Below are 24,237 nucleotides of genomic sequence, written 5' to 3' on the forward strand. Positions count from 1 at the left end.
TTTCCCCCGTGGCGCAGTGATATTGATACGGCGGAGTCGTATCGTCAGTGTGTGAAGCCATTTTAGGTCACGTGCACCAATAGGAGACGAGGACTGTTGCTATGCGCTTCGATAAACAAACAATATGGCGGCGACCGTGCCAAGCTACGACACGAGCGAAGATGAACCAAAGATAAGAAAACCGCATTCGGAATTTAGTCAAAAGGCATCGAAACGATGCTATATGCATCTCTCAACTGTCCAAGGGCGAAAAAGGGCAGGAATTTAGAAAAAACGTGCAGAGCCCGCGTGGTTGCGTCAGACAATGGCTTTCTTCCCAGGCTCCGTCGAAGGATCTTGCTGAAAATGCGTCGAATGGGATTTTTAACGACATTGACTACAGGTAAGCCACACACACGCCTTTTGTTGTGAATAACTATGGGAGTTGTGGGCTTCTGGTCAGATCACATATGAAGTTAAGACTTGCAATGTGAGTTCTGGGCTGTAGCGGTCATTATTATGATGTTAGATTGTTAACTTTGAGCAAAAAGTTTAGATTGACAAATAACATAGTATTTAGTCTGTTTAACCGTAGTTCCAAAAACCTATTTGATAATTTTATTCAGGAAAAAATGGCAGAATAGACAAGCCTATATAATTTGGATTGGAAGATTATGTAAATATGATATGGATGAAACAGTTCTCACATGGTTTATGTGTGTGTGCGTGTTTTTCAGAACTGAAACACCCTTCACTGACAGCTACAACTTCTTCTGTGAGACCGTCGTCCATTAAAAGATTAGAGTTGACCAGGAAGTGCTGCGAATGGACAAGCTTGTGGAAATATGGCTTTATTGGGACCATGGAAAAAGTGCTTAGAAAATTGATTTTTTCAAAGCCAATACCCTCCTAACTTAGTCACCAGCCAGAAATGTATCCTGATGTGAATACACAAAAATACAGATCTAGTGTTGCTGTTTTTGCTTGTTTTAAGTGTTATATTAATTCTGGCAACACAAAATCTTTATCAAATGTCATAAACACATCTACCAAACATTTGAAACAAGTATTGGTGCCTTAGTATACACATAGGTGAATTCAGAATGAGAAATGTAGCTAATTTCTTGAAGGAAACACTTCAACATTAATGATTTGCACCCAGCACAATGACATATATATTGAATTAAGCTAAAGGCTTATGTCTCATATTAAAAATATCACAACCTACTATGCAATGAAATATATAAAATAAAAAATGCACGCCATGATCATAAATAGCTGAAAATCAACCCAATTGCTACCACACCCTCCTAGATGTGAATCATGGCAAAAATGGAATAAGACAAAAAAATTAAAGGGTGATCAAAAATATAATGTGCCAAAATCATAAGGTGATACTTAAAAAATGAAAGACATCACAAAAGAAGTGATGGACACGTGTTGAAGATAACTTCCAAGTTTTATTTCATGTTTCACAAGTGCTCAAATGTGAGCACACCCAGCAGCACGGACAAAATCAAGCCACGATGAGAATTCCTCTCAAACGTGTGCATGTCGCAGTTATTGTCTTGATTGCGACTGTTGTTCGATATTTCACATCATCAGTACTTGCTGGACGTGTTGGTATGTTAAAGACAAAGTTCGTTATCCATCTTTATGGCACATAACGTATGTTATACACTAAGTGTATGTTCCACCACTTCCAGCGAATATTGATGACATGAAAGATTACATAACAGACGCAATCAACGCGGGAGGGAGGAATTCTCATGTCAACTTGATGTTGTCCATGCTGCTGGTGATGGCCATACTTGAGTACTATGAAAACATGAAATTAAACTTAGTTACTTCCTACATCTGTCCAAGGTAGTTTTTATTTTTTTTTTTTATGTTTTTCGTTTTTGACATGGCATTTTGATTTTGGCACAGCCTTTTTTAATCACACTGTATATACACAAAAGGTTGGAATCATTCAAGTATAGTACTGTTGGTACACATTTATTTAAACATGGAAGTATCTCATACTATAGAAATACACATTATTACACATACAAATATTGAAAAACGAATAAAAAAAATAGAAATAAAAGAATAGTAAAACTGTACATGACAACATTACTCCTCAAAATCGCTTTACTCAAAGTCATCATCCCATCCAAGTGTCTTCTGTTTCTTTGGAAACATTCTCACATGCTTGGCACCGATATAAATCAGTACAAGAACGTTTTGCAGACATAAAGGAACATCTTCCCATGTCACAATTGGTTGCCTTTCAACTACAGGTGAATACTTGCAAAACAGTATCGGGCAGGATTTTTAGTCATCCATGTCACTGCCAACTGCCCATCCTCAATGTCCCACCCATTCCCAATGGGTGAAGGGGCACACATTTTAACTGTCAGACAACGTTTCATAATTGCTGCTTGATAGTCTGCTGTCCTGCAATGTTGGTACAGAGCATCAGTTTTGGGGGGAATAGAATGTTCTGGCAAGACTGACGAGGCCATACAGAAAGATCTGCATTTGGCATCATTTTTGGCACATGACTGGCAAAACAGGTGGCACACGTATTTACACAACGTGTTAAATGTTTGTAGGTCAAGTTTAAAACTGCTGCCCAGCTTTGCAAACCCAGTCAGGTATTCTTTTTTATGACGTGCAAAAGAAAAGGTTTTTTTTGCCTTTGCCATGAAAGGCACAAGCAGAGTCACAACCTGTGAATGTATGGATGCCAATGAGTGCTGAACACACACTAGTGCCAGGAGCTGCAGAGACCTTAGAGACGTCAGTCCTCGTTCTGTTGCCTCCTCCTGTGAAAAAATGCAATTTACACTGTAAATCTATCTGCAGACTAACAGCAATCACTGCCACGTCAGTATCAGGGCTTTTATTGACTACAGCTTGATGTTCTTGAGCCAAAAGGTTTATTTAGCCATTGTCACCCATAACTGGTATGCAATAAAAAGTTCTACTGGATTCACTTTCGACACACTGTACCCTATATACATTTTATAACAAAGTGGTATTGATATCTAGGCTAAAAAATGGTATCGTTACGACACTAGTTTAAATAAGATTTTTTTAAAGCATAAGTTAATAACAATTAACCTTGTAGTAAAGGCGTGCGTGTGGCTTACCTGTAGTGAATGTCGTTAAAAATCCCAGTCGACGCATTTTCAGCAAGATCCTTCGACGGAGCCTGGGAAGAAAGCCATTGTCTGACGCAACCACGCGGGCTCTGCACGTTTTTTCCAAATTCCTGCCCTTTTTCGCCCTTGGACAGTTGAGAGATGCATATAGCATCGTTTCGATGCCTTTAGACTAAATTCCGAATGCGGTTTTCTTATCTTTGGTTCATCTTCGCTCGTGTTGTAGCTTGGCACGGTCGCCGCCATATTGTTTGTTTATCGAAGCGCATAGCAACAGTCCTCGTCTCCTATTCGTGCACGTGACCTAAAATGGCTTCACACACTGACGATACGACTCCGCCGTATCAATATCACTGCGCCACGGGGGAAAAAAAGACCGACACGAAAACGCTAATTACTAAAAAATGACTGGAAACCGTGAGTAGAACTTTTTTTTTGGTAGTAATTAGTAATTAGGTAGGAGGAAATGCGGGGATGTGATGCATCAGTCAGACCTGGAAAGAGCACTGCTTGGAAAAACAAATTAAAGCCTGTCTTTTGTAAAGAATTCTCCCAAACAAGACTGTGTATGCTTATTCAATAAACATTTATATATTTTATATTTGTGTGTCTGTCCTATCAGCTGGATAGTTCATGTTTCCTTTCCTTGGCAATTAAATACCGCAGCCCATTTGACATTTATTTTAATTTCCTCGAGTTGGCAGGAAAAAAAATGCAAGCATTTTAAATGTTTAAATCGTCGACATATTTTTATAATCATTATAAATGCATTTACACAATGAAATTAAATTATTTTAGATGAACAGTTAAATTTAACAGACAGTAATGTGATGTGACACAATATAAACAAACAATTTCCATCTATTGTCCCATGTAGGCTGCAATGCAATACAACTGAGAGTGCTATGCCTGCCTGCTAAGCAACAAAACAGTATAACTAAACATCCTTTGCCTGCTCCCTTCACATCCCTAGGGTTATCAAGCCCTCAAACAGTGATGTGCCTAGATTTTTTGACAGCAAAGTCATTTATAACATAACATACACATACACATAGAACCAGGGGTGAAAGTGGCTACAATTTCTTGCCGGAACTCCCCGACATGAAGGTTGCCACTGAGGCCGAAATTTTGTTTATTTATTTATTTTCATTTTTGTTTTGGGGGGATGGGGGGGGGGGGGTCAAACTTCCTAAAACTACTGAAATGCAAATAAAAAATGTTTTGGCAGTTATTTCAATAGCACATACAAAAACTGATTTTCATTCAAATTTTTATTTTTTTTAATGATTTGCAAAATAAAAGTTAACAAAAACAGCAATAACTGTAATAGCAATAACAATACAGCAATAACAACCTCCATCTCCTAATTTTTATTTTCCCTCATTCTCTCACATACTAAGTGCCAAGTCTCAATTTTAACTACTTAAGCACATAGGATGTATATCAAAATTTAAGTTAATGTAAACATTTACTTTTTGAATAATAAAGATAGGGTTTAGTAACATACATTCAGAAAAATAAGTACAAATGACTTATATTATGCAGAGTGAAATGGAATATATTTTGAAGATCGCGCAAACATTGACTTTTATAAATCATAAGGAAATGAATGAGTAGCCTAACATAAATGAATATAAGTCAAAAGTGCACATTGACATCTAAGATATTCTGCAGCTCTCCATCAGAGCAAATGAAACTAAATATGATAAATAAGCCTCCTCAACTCTTTCCTTGCTCTTAAAGATTTGATCCATTTTCCGTTGCATTGCCCTTTTTTTGTTGCATCATTGATGTGACTCATCATCGTCAGACTCAGATAACTGCAGCAGCTGGGGAAACCTCCGTGCCGTCCGTGGTTTAAAATGAATAATAAATGTCGGTGGAAACGGATTACACTACACAAGCAGTTTATTATGCTTGTTGTTAACATTTTGTATGTACATCTGATGTTGGTAGATTATTTTTTCTTGGAGATGAAATGCATGTGTGGCATCTTAGCATTTAATTTTATTTATTTTTTTAACATAGGGTCTAGGCAGTTGCTGTCATATTTTCGGATTTAAAGCACCGTGTACCGGAACAGTATTACGGCCCTGAATTTTATACTGAAACTGCGTTCCTGACCGTTCTGGCCCACTTTCACCCCTGCATATAACAGTTTTTGAGCAAGCTCACACTCAATGGAGAGCACAGCAAGGTTGTTAAGCCTCCCCTATGAAATGGTGGAGCGTAGGTAGATTTTTATTATTTTCATTTTACTGAAGGCTCCCTCTCCTACAGCTACAGTCAGAGGTGTAGCATCCCATTAGGCATACACAGGCAAATGCCTAGGGCCCCCAGCCCGCAGGGACCCCAAGGGGGCCAACAGATTAGGCACACAAAGATTTAGCACACTCAGCTTCACCGCACTGACTACAAGTATTCGGAGAAATTCAATACTATGGAGGCATTTGCCAGATTATCTAACAATTCTGTTATCAGTCACAATTAGCATACATGTTTAAACAACTCCAATCAGTTTTAACACTGCATGAATGTACAAAGAGTTATTCACCAAGAACTTTTAAGAGAAGTCCTTGCTGTAATATTCTATGTTGGTTTTCACATGCCAACTCATTATTCATGTGACCACCTAAAGAAATGGTGATTTTTCCAAGATAGTCTATTAATGGGTCTATCATATTCCTCGTTGAATACTCTATAAGAAAAATATCACATATATGCATCTAAAATAATCCTAAACGATTTTATTAGCAATTTTAATACTCCTTTTAGCAAGGTTTCTTGTGTATGCGGTATGCCGCTGCGTACGTTCCCATAGCAACCAGTCCTGTTATTGTCCTACGTCACAAGCGCTGCATATTCTGAGAACGAGAATAGGCGTATGCGTAAGGTGCGCATTTCAAGCAGAGGACGGTCACCCCACCTGTTAAGAGGATTAATCTGTGCGTCCATGAACGAATGCAAGTATTTCCTCTTCATGCCATACAGTTCTTATGATAAGTTAGAGGCGTTATCAGCGCGACCGTTTCGTGTTTTTCCTGTTACGTCGGCTGGTTGATCCCACTCGTTCTCGCTGCGTCGAGGAGAGCGTTCTTTACATTATATTCGCATTGCACATTTGCTTTAAGAGGGAAGGTGTTAGTTTATCATCTTAAAATGATGTTGTACATCCATATGAGTGTAAAGTGCTTAGTTTTCACCACTTTTACGGCCGAGATGACCGCACGCAGCGCGCACTCGAACCCCCCACCACCACCTTCGTGTTCATTTTACTGCGCAAATATATATGTGTGTCACGTGACTCAGAGGGAGAGTGGGCGCCGATCGGGCCTTTTTTTAATTGGCAAAACGAAAAGAAGTTGTCCATCTGGAAATGAAAAAAGAAAGGGAAAAAAGCAGAAGAGGAGAAAATGAAGCAAGACAGTGGTGAGTGTACTATGTTACTGTAGTTTTATGTCCCAATGTACTAGAAGCCGGGCACTTTGAGTGTCCTAAAAAGCACTCTATGAGACTGAGGCGTTATTATACTTTTATTAAATATGCTATTGCTCCAAGTCCAATTGTCCCCCTTACTTGCGCACGCTCAAAGGGCCCCATGTTGCTTGTTGCCTGGGGCCCCCTGGGACCCTTGCTACGCCTCTGGCTACAGTCACTGGCAAAGACGATAAGATGTGGGTGCGAGTCTGTTCAGCCTCGCGCACCTGCTCCCCACAGACTAACATATATCCCTGATCGCCCATCAACTTCTCTCTCCTCGGTTCAATGCGAGCAGCATGTCTTGTCATACTGCAGCTCAATAGGCTACAAGCGGCCGGTGACAGACTCAAATCGGGCTTTGGTCACGGTGATCGCGAAAGTAAAAATTCAGTGTTAGCACTTAGCGGCTGTTGTTCACTTACCGACATCACTGTCCACAGCCAACTCTAGCCCTAATTCTCTGTCTTCTTGTTAAAAACTTCATCATTTTTTCTTGTTCTCTCGTGATCTTCATCTCTTTTTCTTGGCCTTTCTGCGCTGTTATGAAACAGCAAGCCGTTAAATATGGATCCAAACACAGAGGTGGAAGTTTGTTGTATTTATTACAAAATGAGAACTTAGGGAGCACGCTTGAACACGCGAGACAAAATACAAAACAAAAATTGCACGAACCTAGTCAGCGAGAAAACTAAGAAGCCCCAAAGGCTGGAAAAAGGCTAAAAGAAGTGTTGGAATTTAGTCCTCCCAGCCCAAACCGCACGGGGAGGCCGGCAACAGAACGGAAATGTGCTCCGCCGCTCGACGCCCCCGAAGAGCCAGGCCAGGAGGAAGCTAAACTCCGCGCGTTCCTGTGTTAACCCTTTGCACACTGACTCCATGTTTCAAAAGCTTGAAGAACACTCGCCGAAAACAGGTTGACCATTTATTCGTCGACAATGGTAAAAAAACAAGGCAAAAACAGACGACGGAGGGACAATTCTGGATCCAAAACAAGGCTACATGTTTCCGAGCAGAAGAAAATCTGTCTTATCTTAGTGTCCAGTCTTTTTGAAGTCTTTGCTGACGCGGGTCTTGTCGAAGGCGTTTCTGGGCGTTGCTTTTGGGCCACCCCCGCTGTGGCCGGTTTTGGGCGGCTTAGGTTCGTGCGGGATTGGGACGCCTGCTATCAACTTTGCTGTCCAGGCTGGTTGTACTTGTTTTAGGACAAAGCGCTTTGTCCTTGGAGTTTGCTGGGAGAGCAGATTACCCGAGTTGGTGCGTCACTCTTGTGATAAAACGGCATTGTGTATCTCTTCTATTTCTTCTCATTAAACTATGGTGTGCTATTTATTTTATATTAGTAGTGTAGTCCTACCGTAAATATGAAAATGATACTATTTCCTGATTAATTATATTACGTGTGTTAGCCTAATGCAAACAGTTAGACGGTGCCTACGAAAACCTGTACCATATGTATGTGTTAGACTATATATGTGTTAGACTAATGCAAACAGTTATATGGTGTGTGCGATGACGATATCGTTTCTCCTTCAGAAGTGATGACAAAGTCCGACAAAAATATTAGTACGACAACAACGTGATAACAAAGAATACAACCGTAAATGGCAAGTAGAACTCGAGATGCACACAGCGGTAAGCAAGCTTGTTGGCATGTAATAGTCTGACACTTGCAGATGGTGACAGGCTTCCTTAAATGTTGAGCCTTCCTAATGCAGCACAGGTGTGTCGCATCACTCCGCCCATCTGGCTCAATCAGGCGCTGAATACAGGAAAAAAGAACTGAGAACGCAAACATACACGACATGCGCACTTGATTTATGACGATCATGTCAACAATAAACATTTCACACAGAACAATTGGTCATTAAACGTCCCTTCAGTATAACCGATATGTAATTTTAGTAAACAAAATCTGCCCAATTTGCATACAAAAGTCACTTCTCTTATAGTAATATGCTAAACATAACCCTACAAACAGTATCTCTACATTTAACTACAAATACCTACACCAACATACATCAGCTGAAACAACTAACAGCCTTATGTGGGCCAAACCAGAGCACAGCTGTCCTTTCGCATTGTCAGACACGTCTGCTTCATAGTCAAAGAAGGCAGGAGTTCAGCCACACCTAACGCTGCCACCACAGGGCATTATTTGACAAATACAGTACTTTGTCAACAAACCATCACATATGTAGTGTAGCCTTGGGTGCGCAACAGCGGGGTCAAGCCATTCTCTGTTAAGAGAGTGTGTGTGTGTGTGTGGGGGGGGGGGGTTGTGCAAACAAAAGGAAAAAATATATATTAGAAATATTTAACAATGTTAAAAGTTTTTAAGTATATATCGAGTGAACATAATATTTAATCAAACAACGATTCAACAAAAAAAAAAAAAAGTGACTGTAAAGTAAAATAAATTCAGAGACATTCAGGGGCCCCTATGGTCCTGAGGCCCGGGACAACATACCCGGTTTCCCCCTCCCCTGTCAACGGGCTTGGTCCAACCCCCCTCGAGAGGAATGGTACCAGAGCGGGTGAGCCCGACGACATCGAGTTGGAACTTCTCAACCTCAAGCACTTGCTTGGGTTCCATCCCGACCAGAGAGGTGACATTCCACGTCCCAAAAGTCAGCTACGGCAACTGGGGATCAGACTTCCAAGCACCCCTCCTTTGGCTGGCACCCAACTGCCTCCGCACCAGACATCTTTGGCCCCTCCCACAGGTGGGGAGCCCATGGAAAGGAGAACCCACGTGACCTCTTAGGGCTGTACCCGGCCGGACCCCGTGGGATCAGGGAATACAAATTGTATTGGAGCTGGCGGAATGAACAATGAGCAAAAATGTTCTGAATATGGAATTACCTTTTTCTGTACGGAGGAAATCAATGAATCCTTTCAGGGACAGTGGTCACTTCATTGGACAGCTGTCCAAAAGCTAACACTTAAGAGCTTTAATTCTGATAGGGCAAGTGAGTATTTTCGTTCATTAAATTTTTTTTTTAATATTCTTAGTTTCCCACCTTCCTCGGTCTGTAGTTTTGACAAGCCTGCTTTACAAGTATGGATTCACATAATTTTGACTATTAAAATGCGCATACCGACCACAACATTATTTTGCACCCTCAAATGAGCTCCAGAAGGGCAAGGGTAAGGGCAAGTCTGCCTTTGCCAAGATCACAGTTTTTCAAGCCCTCTTGTAGCCTAATTTGGTCACTGTAGAAAAGGTTTTTGTGATATACTGTGGTTTTGATTTACTGTAAAAACACTGCACATTTGTAACAGTGCCAATTTAAACAGAACTTCCTAGGGATGGGAATCGAGAACCGGTTCTTATAGAGAACCGATTCCGTGTGTTCCGATTCCATGGAATTGTTTGGCATTTTATCTAACAATTTTCTTATCGATTCCAACTAGCACGAGTTACATTTCGAAATTTTCACACGTTCGATTCGGCATGCACGGCTACATGATTACTCATGGAGAGACTTTTCATCAAGTATTAAATGGAGAGAGTCGTTGCCGAGTGTATCAACATTGATTTTCACAGCCCAGGTCATTATTCATGAGACTACTTAAAGATATGGTGATTTTTCCCAAAAAGTCTATTAATGGGTCTGTCGTATTCCTCATTGAATACTGTATAAGAAAAATATAACATATACTGTATGCATCTAAAATAATCCTTTATCCATCCATCAATCATCTTCCGCTTGTTCCGTGGTCAGGTTGTGGGGGCAGCAGCTTTAACAGGGAAGCGCAGACTTCCCTCTCCCCAGCCACTTCAACCAGCTCCTGTGGCGGGATCCCAAGGTGTCCCCAGGCCAGCCGAGAGACATATTCTCTCAAGCGTGTCCTGGGTCGTCCCCGCCAGTGGGACATGCCCGGAACACCTCTCCGGGGAGGCGTCCAGGAGGCATCCGAACCAGATGCCCGAGCCACCTCAGCTGGCTCCTCTCTACGCGGAGCAGTAGCGGCTCGACGCCAAATCCCTCCCGAATGACCGAGCTTCTCACCCTATCTCTAAGGGAGAGCCCGGACACCCTGCGGAGGAAACTAATTTCGGCCGCTTGTATCCGGGATCTTGTTCTTTCGGTCACGACCCACAGCTCGTGACCATAGGTGAGGGTAGGGACATGGATCGACTGGTAAATCGAAAGCTTTGCCTTTCGGCTCAGCTCCTTCTTCACTACTACGGACCGGTGCAGAGTCCGCATTACTGCAGACACTGCCTGCAGACACTGCGATCCGCCTGTCGATCTGCCGCTCCCTCCTACCGTCACTCGTGAACAAGACCCCAAGATACTTGAGCTCCTCCACTTGGGGCAGGATCTCATCCCCGACCCGGAGAGGGCACTCCATCCTTTTCCGACTGAGGACCATGGTCTCTGATTTGGAGGTGCTGATCTTCATCCTAACCGCTTCACACTCGGCTGCAAACCGCTCCAGTGAGAGTTGGAGGTCACGGCTTGATGAAGCCAACAGCACCACATCATCTGCAAAAAGCATAGATTCAATGCCGAGGTCACCAAACCGGACCCCCTCAATGATTCCGCTGCGCCTAGAAATTCTGTCCATTAAAATTATGAACAGAATCGGTGACAAAGGGCAGTCTTGGCGGAGTCCAACGCTCACTGGGAACGAATTCGACTTATTGCTGGCAATGCGGACCAAACTCTGACACCGGTCTTACAGGGACCAAACAGCCCTTACCAAGGGGTTTGGTACCCCCTACTCCCGGAGCACCCCCCCACAGGACTCCCCGGGGCACACGGTCAAACGCCTTCTCCAGATCCACAAAACACATGTTGACTGGTCGGGCGAACTCCCATGCACCCTCGAGTTCCCTGCCGAGGGTGTAGAGCTGGTCCATTGTTCCACGGCCGGGATGAAAACCTCACTGCTCCTCCTGAATCTAAGCTTCGACTTCCCGACAGACCCTCCTCTCCAGCACCACTGAATAGACTTTACCGGGGAGGCTGAGGAGTGTGATACCTCTATAATTGGAACACATCCTCTGGTCCCCTTTCTTAAAAAGGGGGACCACCACCCCGGGCTGCCAATCCAGAGGCACTGTCCCCAATGTCCATACGATGTTGTAGAGTCGTGTCAGGCACTCCGGGCAGATCTCATTGACCCCTGAGAAATAGCCATCAAGGAGCTGTCCAACCACCTCAGTGACTTCGACCCCAGAGATAGGAGAGTCCAGCTTGGAATCCCACGACTCTGCTTCCTCAAAGAAGGGCGTGTTGGTGGAATTGGAGGTCTTCAAAGTATTCTCCCCACCGACTCACACTGTCCCGAGTCGAGGTCAGTAGTACCCCATCTCCACTATACACAGTGTTAATGGTGCACTGCTTTCCTCTCTTCAGACACTGGATGGTGGATAATTTTCTCAAAGCCATCCGGAAGTCGTTTTCCATGGTCTCAGCAAACTCCTCCCATGTCCGAGTTTTTGCCTTGGCAACTGCCGAGGCTGCAGTCCGCTTGGCCAGTGGTACCTATCAGCTGCCTCTGGAGTCCCATAGGCCGAAACAGCCCGGTAGGCCTCCTTTTTCAGCTTGACGGCATCCCTTTGGCTTCGGGGATTGCCGCCATGGCAGGCACCAACCACCTAACGGCCACAGCTCCGATGGGCCACCTCAACAATGGATGGGTGGAATGGGGCCCACCTCCCCCGGACAAGGGAGAAGTTCTGCCGGAGGTGTGTGTTGAAGCTCCTTCTGACAGGGGATTCTGCCAGATGTTCCTAGCAGACCCTAACAATACGTTTGGGCCTGCCAGGTCTGGCCAGCATCTTCCCCGGGCTGTGGAGCCAACACACCACCAGCTGGTGATCAGTTGACAACTCCGCCCCTCTCTTCACCTGAGTGTCTAAAACATGCGGCCGTAAATCCGATGACACGACTACAAAGTCGATCATCAAACTGCAGCCCAGGGTGTCCTGGTGCCAAGTGCACAGATGGACACCCCTATGTTTGAACATGGTGTTCGTACTGGACAATACGTGATGAACACAGATGTCCAATAACAGAACACCACTCGGTTGTCTGATCGGGGGGTCGTTCCATCCAATCACGCTCCTCCAGGTCCCACTGTCATTGCCCACATGAGCATTGAAGTCCCCCAGCAGAATGAGGGCGTCCCCAGAGGGACCTCCAAAAAGGATAAGTACTCTGAGCTGCGGTTAGGTGCCTAAGCACAAACAACAGTCAGGACCCGTCCGCCCACCTGTAGGCGGAGAAAGGCTATCCGCTTGTCTACTGGGGTAAACCCCAGCATACAGGCGACAAGCCAGGGGTCAATAAGTATGCCCACACCTGTTCGGCACCTCTCAACATGGGCAACTCCAGAGTGGAAGAGAGTCCAACCCCTCTCGACACGATTGGTACCAGAACCCAAACTGTGTGTGGAGGCGAGTCCGACTATATTTAGCCGGGAATTGTCACCAGCTCGGGCTCCCTCCCCGCCAGACAGGTGACATTCCACGTCCCAAGAGTTAGCTTATGTAACCGTGGGTTGGACCGCCAAGGGAACCGGCTTTGGTTGCCGCCCAAATCACTATACATCCAACCCCTTTGGCCCTTCTCACAGGTGGTGAGCCCATGGGAAGAACAAGTTTGCCTTTGACACGATAATAGTTTATTAAATTTGGTAACATCAGAAAACACTTTTTTTCGGTACAGAACATGTTTAAATTGATTGATTGATTGATTTTTATTTCGAGCAATAACAACGAAAAACAACATGAATGGAAAAAAATAAAACAGTAATGATGATTATAACAGAAATAATAACAATACATCCATGTGTAGCTCGAAAAGGAGATTTTTTTTTAGTCCCACTCCCATTTCACTCCAAAAATTCCATAGGAATGCCTTCACTTCCCACAACCAACAATTGTACTACCGTATTTTTCGGACTACAAGTCGCACTGGAGTATAAGTCGCATTTTTGGGGGAAATTTACTTGATAAAATCCAACACATAGAACAGATATGTCATCTTGAAAGGCAATTTAATAAAAAAATACAATAGAGAACAACATGCTAAATAAATGTAGTGTACAGTGCATGGACAACGAAATGTGAATAAACTGTCCTCACAAGGACGTTACAGCTCAGTCCTGGCTATACAGCGAACTCCCAAATGACGATGCTGGACATCCGTATAATTTGCTGAATCAATTTGTTCCTCGATACCATACAGGTTTGCATCAACGTAAATAAATGATGATTAGGTGCTATTACTGCAATGACATAAACGGTTATCATGCGTTTGCTAGCATTAGCACATTGTTCAAACAACCACATAACTGGCTCTAAGTGTCCGATCGCGGGTGGAAAACACACAACAACAACAGAAAAGGTGATACACACAGGCGTTGCCTCTGTAGAGATATTTTAGAAGCATAAACAATGAACGTAGGTTCGCAGCCGTGTTTCTCTCTCGCTAGCTCGCCCACTCACTTAGAGCTACGTAGCTGTCCCGTCTTCTTCTCGCGTGTGAGCGCTCTTCTTCACGTAAACAAGTGCGAGTGCGCCCCACGTGGGCGTGAAAGCGCCACAAACTAAAAGCATACATTTCAATATAAAAAAGTCAATAATAAAATTGAACACACATTGCCAAAGGCAGAACACGAACGTGGCCATAGCTATTAAGAGTTATTCAGATAACTATAGCATAAAGAACATGCTAACAAGTTTACCAAACCATCAGTGTCACTCCGAAAAACCAAAATAACGTGAAATTATATAATGTGTTAATAATTTCACACATAAGTCGCTCCTGAGTATAAGTCACACCCCCAGCCAAAATATGAAAAAAAACGCGACTTATAGTCCGAAAAATACGGTAATCATAATGATTATATCGATAATAATAACAATAGTTGCAGTAATCATAATAACACCAATATACAGCGGGGAGAACAAGTATTTGATACACTGCCAATAGTGTATCAAATACTTGTTCTCCCCACTGTATATATATATATATATATATATATATATATATATATATATATATATATATATATATATATATATTTATATATATAAAATGGGAGCCATTGGCGTCATTCTTCGACAAATTTATGTAACTGCCCGTTTTTGCTTTTAACCAAGAATCGAGACTGTGATATGTCCTGATGAAAAATAATTTGGTGATTTAAGCATTTATTCACAAGAATTTTGAACGGAAAACGTCATCTGACCAAAGCACACGGTCCCAGTTGAAGGCTGGGACTGTGTGTATTTTTGTGTGAGACCAAGATTGAGCTTTTTGGCAACAAGCACTCTAATTGGGTCTGGCGTGCCACGAAAAATGCGCATGCTGAAAAGCACCTCATACCCACTGTGAAGTATGGGGGTGGGTCAGTGATGCTGTGGGGCTGTTTCGCTTCCAAAGGCCCTGGGAACCTTGTTAGGGTGCATGGTATCATGAATGCTTTGAATGCCAGGACATTTTAAATCAAAATCTGTTGCCCTCTGCCCGAAAGCTGAAGATGGGTCATCACTGGGTCTTTCAGAAAGACAATGACCCTAAACATATGGCCAAATCTACACAGAAATGGTTCACCAGACACAAAATGAAGCTCCTCCCATGGCCATCTCAGTCCCTCGACCTTGTTTTGTTGGCAAAAGGGGGTTGTACAAAGTATTAACACCAGGGGTGCTAATGATTGTGACACACATTATTTGTTGTCAAATATGTTTTTCTTTATGTGGGATTTTTTCCCCACTGAATGAATGCACTTGTATTGAAGGTTGGATTTTTCTCTTTTTCCATTAAGGTTTGATATTATTTGAATTAGAAAAAAAATATTAGAAGCTAAAAAGCACATCTTTTTCAGGGGTGCCAATAATTATGGAGGGCACTGTATATTCTCATCAGTTTGATGGGTGAAATCAATAAGGCGTTGGTAATTGTACTTTTATTTACGGCCAAGGCCTGTCTCTTCCGTTTCATGGTTTCTGGAGTGTGCCGTTTGTTTGCACAATATTTAATTAAAAGTTTGATTTACATTATTTTACACCCTTGAATAAGATCCAGTATCCTATAAATAAGAACAAGTCTACCTTTGACAAGATAATAGTTGGTTAAATTTGGTAACATTAGAAAACATTTTTTGCGATACAGAACATGTTTAAATCACTGTATAGTATATTTGTTATGGTGCCCATTAACTCACTGGCACTAGACGTCCAAACCAGTGTGACATTAGTTCATTTGCCCCATCCCTTATCAAAATGGATTGGATGTCTAGCTTCGTCAACGGTTGTGAGTTAAACAGCTCTTGTAATGAATTTGTACCTCATTTGGAGGCAAATTGCAAATGTTGTATTTCCCATGCTGTGCCTGACATCCAAAGCAAGCACATTGTTGCTGCAGAAAAGACATGCCATTTTGATATGAAATGTACAAAAAAGCGACATATGTGTGAAGATAACGTGTGTATGTGTCGACCTTTGCTTTGTAGGCGTGCATTGTGCTGTCAGGAAATACCCTTGAACAGGCTATTCAACTAGAAAACGACCTACCTTGCAGCAGGACTGACACTTGTCGACACGCCAAGACCTCGGTAAAGGTTTTTAAAGTATTTTTGAACAATTTTAATTCATTTCCGTAGCTGTCTTGATAACTTGACATGATTATTATTAGTAGTAGTAACTTGAATATATAATTATGCTTTTCTAATAAAAACGCTGAATATCATTATGATGAGTATTACATTTGACTAAATTAAAACCCATGAGGAAAAATCCAGCAGTATTCTTTATATGAAATATACATACTAAAATGATGTTATTTTCCAATGCTAAAACTCATTTTACAAATGTATCATCCGTCTTCGCCAATGTCTAAACACGACATACTCTTCTAAAGCTAGATAAACAAAACCACACTTATTATTTCAAAACTCAAACTTTGACACCAAAACATCAGTTCGAAGGTTTCAAATAAGTAAACTCTATTCACTTTGTTACTCATGACAGCCAAACAATTGAAAAGGCAATGTTCAATTTGTGAGAAGGTTCTTTCTTTCACAACTGCACTTTCATATATTTAGAAACTTTAACGGATGCTCTTAGAATAGTTCTCTCAAGGATTGGGCATTTAGATTTGTGAGTTTCATATGAAAATACTGTATGCACATGTACACGACTGAACTGTTAAGAGTTACACAACTCAATGCAAAAAAGGAATTTATTGTACACAACAGTACTCATTGAAAACATGTTCAGGTTGTGAAGTTTTTTTATTCACTGCATGTAGTACACACACACATCTGCGTACTCACCAAACACACTAACACACACGAACATTACTGAATCAGAATGCCCCTCATTGTCATTTCACAAGAAGTCGCCGAATGAAATTGAAGCTTCTTCCTTTCAGTACAGAGAATACCAAATACTGTATAAATATACTGTAAAAGCACAAATACTAAACACAAAAAAGAGCTATATGGCAAGTGTAAAAATACGAATAAATAAAATGGATAAAACTGAACATACAGATCTAGGTATAAATAAGAAAACGCTATGAATAAATATGATTTATTTAACACATGACAGTTGTATGGCACAGCAATTGTATTGCACATGGTATGCCAGGTTTGTATTGCACAGCGAGAAATTATTTTACAAACTGCTGCTGTTGCTTTGTGCTTGCGTGTGTGATTACCCAAATAGCTTTTTAATAAAGATTTTATCAGTTCAAAATCCATCAAGCTATCTGACTGTGTGTTGAAATACTAAATGTTCTGTCATAATTTTTGTAAGGCAGCCTATGTTATTCATTAGTATTAAGATTTTAGATTTTTGCCAGATGAAAATATGCAGTTGGTTTGAACATTTTGTTGTATGAATAAATATATTTAATTTTCTCAATTCAGATGTCAATTCTGCAGTGAAGTTCAACCTTGAGGGACGGGTGAAAGAACTTGGAACAAGAACGCTTTACCTCTTGAAGAAATATGTAAGATGGTCTTCCTTTTGTTCCCGAAAATTTGTGTCATTTCATTTCTTGATCATTTTTTTTAAACAAGCAATAAATAATAGTTTAGATGTGTTTTCAAAAGTTTGGTTGTGTTTAAAGGCCCTACAGCGGCACAAACAACCTCACGTATTTTTTTGCTCAGTAAAATGAAGCTGCCGTTCATTTTCAATATTACCTATTTGTATTGGCGCAAATCACTAATTATTAATGGAAAGCCCCTTTTGTCTATGAAATCCTATCAGAAAATATAAAACCAAAATCAATATTCTTAGGTATCCAAGCATATTTTTTCTTTAATTATCTTGAATTTTCTTAATTCGAAGAAGAAATTTGGATTACTTTTCCAATCCTGAAAGGATTTCAAATATCTTTGCAGATTGCTTGTTAAAAGCACAATTTAAAAATTTTTTTTTTTTTTTTTTTTTTTTTTTACAAATTGTTGACCCTAAGTATTTGTTTTATGTTGAATACCTCACATACTCTTGCACACTAACAATTTAATGTTCACATATTTTGCAAATTTATTACGCTGTTATTGATTAAAATTCTGTCATACAATACAACACGGTGAAATCATTATGAAATTAAATAGCACAGTTAATTTGCTAAACGTGTGCGTAATTGGAGATGAAAATGTACAAACTTTTATCATTGCATAAAATGATGATTTTGAATGCCGGAACAAGTGAGATGAATTCTTCCAACCTCAGGTGTACCAGACGTTCAACAGTGTCACTGAATTTATTATCAATATCTTTAAAATGATTAATACTGCTAAAAAAATAACAAACAAAATGAGTAAAAGCTCCCAAGGTTCCATATTTTTAAATGGGCATCCTGTTCTTGAATGACACTCTCATACTTGTGGTGTATGAACTAAAAGGGGGCGTTCCAAAATCTGCTAAAACCCGCCAAAAAACAAGCCTGAAATTAAAGTTATTTATGGGAATTTCTTCTGTTTTTCTGATTTCAGCACCTTAAAAGAAGCAGTGTTTTTGCATTGAGAGGCCCCTCAAAGCAAGTAGGTGCGGTCATTATTTAAAATATTGATACTGTATAATACATTGTGCTGTGAGAAATTGATGATGCCATAGAAAAGTAATAGAATGACTGAATTACACTAACATCTACAATGAACATGTTGATTCACCATGATTTCACCACATTGTTCACAGCTTCTCCATCACTTTGAGCAGAGAGGATGGACTCAGGGGTCATGTGTAGTAAGGAACTTCGGCTGGTTCTCGTCGGAAATACAGGAGCGGGCAAGAGTGCATCAGGAAACACCATCCTGGGCAGGAAACTCTTTGTGTCAGAGCTCGGTTTTAGCTCAGTCACCCAGAAAACTGAGTGTGGAGTCACTGAGCATGTGGAGGATTGTGGCCGGAAGAGAAAGGTGACAGTGGTAGATATGCCAGGGTTTGGGGACACTAACCTCACTGAAGATGAAGTTCATGAAGAAATAGCCAAATGTATTCTTTTCTCAAATTTTGCACCCGAAGCCTTTCTATTGGTTGTATCGATCGGGCGTTACACAGAAAACGAAGCGCAGGCTGCCATCAATCTGGCAAAACTTTTTGGAGAAGATGCCGTTAGACATCACACAATAGTTCTTTTTACCGGAGGAGATCATCTTCAGGGCAAGACTATTGCAGAACACATAAGAGAGGCTCCTGCTGGGCTCAGGGATCTTATTAGCAAGTGTGGGGGTAGGTACCATGTGTTCAACAATGAAAACTCCAGTGATGTTGCCCAGGTTCATGAACTCATGTCAAAGGTGGACAGGATGCTAATGAAGAGTAGAACGGGGTTTTATACTAATCAAATGTTTAAAGAGGCCCAGGCATCCGTAAGCGAAGAGCAGGATAGGAGAGGTGGCAGTATTCCAGGAAGGTTTTCTCTTGAAAAGAAGTGTCAGATTGTGAAACGCGTCGTCTACGCAGCCGGCATCGGTGCATTTTACGGAGCCATTTTTGGTGCTCGCGCGGGTGTCATTATGGCCTCTGTAGGAGGAATCAAAGGTTTTGGTGTGGGAGTACTCGCAGGTGCATTTGTTGGTGGCGTGATAGGTGTCGTCTCTGGTATTGAGGCTGGGAGTATGGAGGAGGCCAAACACAATGTTCGTGAAAAAGTTAATAAGGTCGGAGGTCTCATAACTAATGCTGTGTCTGCTTGTAATAGTTTAACACCAAAATGCCCTGCAAAGGCCAAGTCGACCTTTCCCAAGACAAACACTCGTGTTCGAGAATTCTCAGGGACTTCTAGTGTTAATATGGTGACGAAAGTGCGAGCAAAAAAGACCAGTTAAAATAGCTTGGAAAAGAGCAGTAGGCATATATATATATATATATATATATATATATATATATATATATATATATATATATATACCTGTATATATATATATATATATATATATATATATATATATATATATATATATATATATATATATATATATATATATATATATATTTGTATATATATATATATTTGTATATATACATATATTTGTATATATGTATATATGTACATATACAGTATATATAGGCCATACATGCAATGATATGGGGCATACTATTTTCGATGTTGCTAGTACTGTATACGTTCTTCACCTCAATAAATAGAATCATCGTTTAGATACTGCATTATGTATTTTTCAGTATTTTGTATTTTTTCCTGATTTTTCCAAATCCATATTGATAAAGATGATAATTGTATTCTTGTATTCAAATTGCCTAATTTTTGTGACTAATTGTACTATGTCACCAAATGTGTAATAAATTCTTTTTGGATGGATGGTAAATGGAGTTACACTTGTATAGCGCCTTTCCACCTTAAGAAGCCAAAAGCGCTTTACACTGAAAAGTGACTCTTGGTCTCAGAAATGTGAAGCGGACGTACAAATCACACTTCTATCATGCTGCAAATTCCTTTTTGTTATAAAACATTAGCAGCCAAATTAGCATTGTTGGTCCCATCTCATATTGGGGTTATTTTAAATTCAAAAGGCATTTCATTCAGTTAAACAACTTTTGTTTGAAATAATGACCAGTCGTGATGTAATCTTAAGGCGAAAGATGATGTTGATTTAAATTTTCAATCAATTATTAATGTCTATTTATGAACCAAAATTATCAATATGTTGCATTATGCAGTCGCGGTTCTCAACTTGTCAAGTTGTCACCATAGAGCATGGGTGGGCAAAACGCTCCTCAAAGGGCCACAGTGGGTCTTTGTCTTTGTTCCAACTGATCCAGCACTGACAGTTAAACCAATGAGGTTTCTTCAGAAACAAGAAGCACCTGACTGCAATCAACAGATTACACTTGTTGATTTGTGAAAAGCTGTCCTCTTGGTGGGTTTGAACAGAAACCCGCACACACTGCGGCCCTTTGTGGAATAGTTTGCCGATCCTTGCCATCGAGGGTGTGTGTGTGGGGGTGGTATTAGTTTCTGATATATGATGAGTTGTCTGATGATGACTTTTAACCAATAACCAATATCCCGATGTTGTCCAACTCCAAAAATCCGATACAGATATCAAACCGATACCAATAAAATGCGGTCGTGGACGTAACATATTATTGCTGATTGTACTGTGATGACCCACTGGATGCTTTAATAATGTTACAACTAAAAGGTTTTGCAAATAAAATAAACATTGCGTGGAAGAATAAGAGAACAACTTCAACTGAAGTTATAGAAAAAGTGCCAAAATAATGTCCCATATAAATAAAATAAATTGAAATGAGCCAAAATGTCAGTAATTAATTAAATAGTGATCCCTCGCTACTTCACGCTTCAAACTTCGCGCCCTCAGTCCATCGTGTTTTTTTTTTTTCCAATTAAAAAATGAAATACAAATGAACTGTCCCGAGCCGATCGCGTAGTCTAACTCTCCCTGCTCTTTGTTCGTCAGGCAGTGCACTGGAGTTGCCTATTAAAGTTAATGATGATTGACAGATGTTTGGCTTTGATCTTGCCAGAGACACAAACTTCAAAGCGCTGCATGCGTCAATCGTCGTTTAGCTTGTTAAATAGTTGCTGTGGCAAGTCATTGTGTGTAAGTGAGCAGCTTCAGCGGATTTGAGTGGACCCACTCAATGATGCATTTAATAAAGCCAAGCATTTTTCTACTACTTAATAATTGGTGGACACTAACATGTTTAAAACTTATCATGATTATTACATTTGAAGTGTGTATAAAACATTTATTAAAATATATATACTTTTTTTTTGTACTTATACTTGAAAAAACATGTCTTATACGTATCTCTTTCGATTGCTAAGATTGAATAAATACATTGAACACACACACACCAAAAAAAATTGTTTTTGTTTTTTTGCAGTGGGGGGGCATGCACTACTTCACAGTTTTTCACTTATCGCGGTGGGTTCTGGTCCCCATTGACCGCAAAAAAAAACGAGGGATCACAACTAAATCACGTTTACACTAGATACTCCAAAGAGCCACTAGGGGGCAAAAACCATTACAAATACAGTCAGACAATCATAAGACATACCAAAGCAAAGATTTCCAAGATGCATTTTGCTGGGCTTTCCCACATATATATTTTTTTATTATAAGTATGTGTTTTATTACTTTTCTTAGTGGCTTTCTGTCTGGTGACACAATAGTTATATGTGATAAGTTTATAATTCTTTTTTTTTATTTATTTATTTACTGTTCAATTTATATGTGCTTCATGAGTGATTAGGGTCTTTCCCTCACTGAAAAAATCTCAAGAATCTTGGTCTGTTTTTGCATTTCAACCACTTGTAACCCAGTTGAACCTATTTACCGCGGAAAACCGGGGGGTATGATCCTTTGAATTTCATAACAGTAACGATGAAGGAGCTATTTACTATTTAAACCAGGAACTATTTTCTCCTCTAGAGGGCACTCATGCTGTTTGGACGAATAATGGTTCATTTCTGTCTTTTTTTTCCCTCGCCAGAATTCATTTCATTACTTCAGTATTCTCTTCACTGGATACTTTTTTGTACTTGAGTACATTTTTGGTTGATTACTTTTACTCTTATTTGAGTAATATTATTTTAAGGTAACCCTAGTCTTACTTGAGTACAATTTTTGGCTACTCTACCCACCTCTGAGTATTACATGCACTAAAGAAAAATAAAACGCTTTCAGTAAGTTCAAGTAGAACCTAACAATTCCCTGAAGCATATCTCTTCATTTTGTTAGGTTTCTCTTAGTTGCAGTTACAGTCACTGTGGCTATTAATATTTTCTATCCATAAAGATATTAGCCCTTTGAATTTAGCCTTCTCTGGCCCTTTAACATTGATGTCTACTATAGTTACATGTATAAATATTTACATGTAAATAAAAACTGAATTACCAAAAATTTAAATGAATAAAAACAGAAATACCCAGGCCCAAGTCTGTCATGATTGTTTGTGTTCTCAGTTCATTTTCCTGTATTCAGCACCTGATTGAGCCGGATGGGCATGGTAACGTGACACACCTGTGCTGCATTAGGAAGGCTCAATATTTAAGGAAGCCTGTCACCAACTGCAAGTGTCGGACTATTACATGCCAACCTGCTTGCTTACCGCTGTGTGCATCATCTCGAGTTCTACTTGCCATTTACGGTTGGATTCTTTGTTATCACGTTGTTGTGCTAGTATTTTCGTTGGACTTTGCTATCATTTATTTTTGCCTTATTCCGACCCTTGTGCCTTCTCCTTAGTTTACTCGCCGACAAGGTTGGTGCCATTTTTTGTTTTGTATTTTGTCTTGCGTGTTATGGCGTGCTCCCTTACTTCTCGTTTTGTAATAAATACAACAAAGTTACACCTCTGTTTTTGGATCCATGAGTGAATGATCACTGAAGAAAAATAGTCACGTAAAAACTGTCAAAGACGATTTCTCCATTCTCAGGTTCTTTTATTCTCGTGGAAAAACAGGAAGCGGACGGCACACAATTCTAGAGTAAAACAGAAAATGTCAAAGTACATTTATTGAGGAAATCAACTGGCCGGCCAGGACATTCCACAGATACGACCTCCGTGGAAGTGCCCCGACCCCCCTTCTCGTCCCGTATATATTTGTGTTAACAGATGTGGTCAGAGCCAATAGGCAGCCTAGGTCTGCCTCCTAGGAAAGTCAGATTACAACCATAGCATTATATGAACATAGGTAATGTCAGTCTGGCTGTTGGGGGTTGAAGAGTTCTCTGACCAGCACAAAGAGATGGTATGTTGTAGAAACAAAGAACACTGTGTTTTAGGATATTCACAGAAAGAGTATATATCTGGTTAAATATATGAGTAAATATGCAAACAAGAATATAATAGTACGTGAATATATACATGCATCTGTTCAGACCCTCTCTTGAATACAATCAAAGATTGAATTCACACCACTACAAATCAATAAACAAAACACACAAAAAGAAAAACACCCCGAAAAAATAAAAAATAAAACAGTAACAACATTCAAAATAGAAAAGATAATAAAATGCCTATGATAAGAGAAAAGCTGGGACATGGCTGAGAGCCCCCCCCAAAAAAATCTAATCATCACAGACCAGTCAATGTCACCCGAGAAGCAAAAACAGCAAGGGGCTCCCAGCCGTCTGGAAGAAATCCGCCTCGAGGAGG

At 40.4% G+C, this 24,237-nt stretch overlaps 1 protein-coding gene across 2 annotated transcripts in view; it reads left to right on the plus strand.

Annotated features, from left to right (window-relative positions):
* The window catches only part of LOC130904481 (GTPase IMAP family member 4-like), a 48,935-nt gene extending 29,001 nt beyond the window's left edge, over positions 1 to 19,934 (plus strand). Inside the window, exons 2-5 of one of the 2 annotated variants that reach the window (XM_057817258.1) lie at positions 16,086 to 16,187; positions 17,505 to 17,587; positions 18,582 to 18,633; positions 18,784 to 19,934. In XM_057817258.1, the coding sequence (XP_057673241.1) occupies positions 18,810 to 19,916 (1,107 nt within the window). In that variant the 5' untranslated portion in view covers positions 16,086 to 16,187; positions 17,505 to 17,587; positions 18,582 to 18,633; positions 18,784 to 18,809 and the 3' untranslated portion in view covers positions 19,917 to 19,934. The remainder of the gene's footprint in view (positions 1 to 16,085; positions 16,188 to 17,504; positions 17,588 to 18,581; positions 18,634 to 18,783) is intronic. The other variant, XM_057817259.1, reaches the window with a different exon arrangement.
* Positions 19,935 to 24,237: the final 4,303 nt, after the last annotated feature.

The sequence above is a fragment of the Corythoichthys intestinalis genome, chromosome 16 (assembly GCF_030265065.1).
Source record: "Corythoichthys intestinalis isolate RoL2023-P3 chromosome 16, ASM3026506v1, whole genome shotgun sequence".
In the NCBI taxonomy this organism is placed as follows: domain Eukaryota; kingdom Metazoa; phylum Chordata; class Actinopteri; order Syngnathiformes; family Syngnathidae; genus Corythoichthys; species Corythoichthys intestinalis.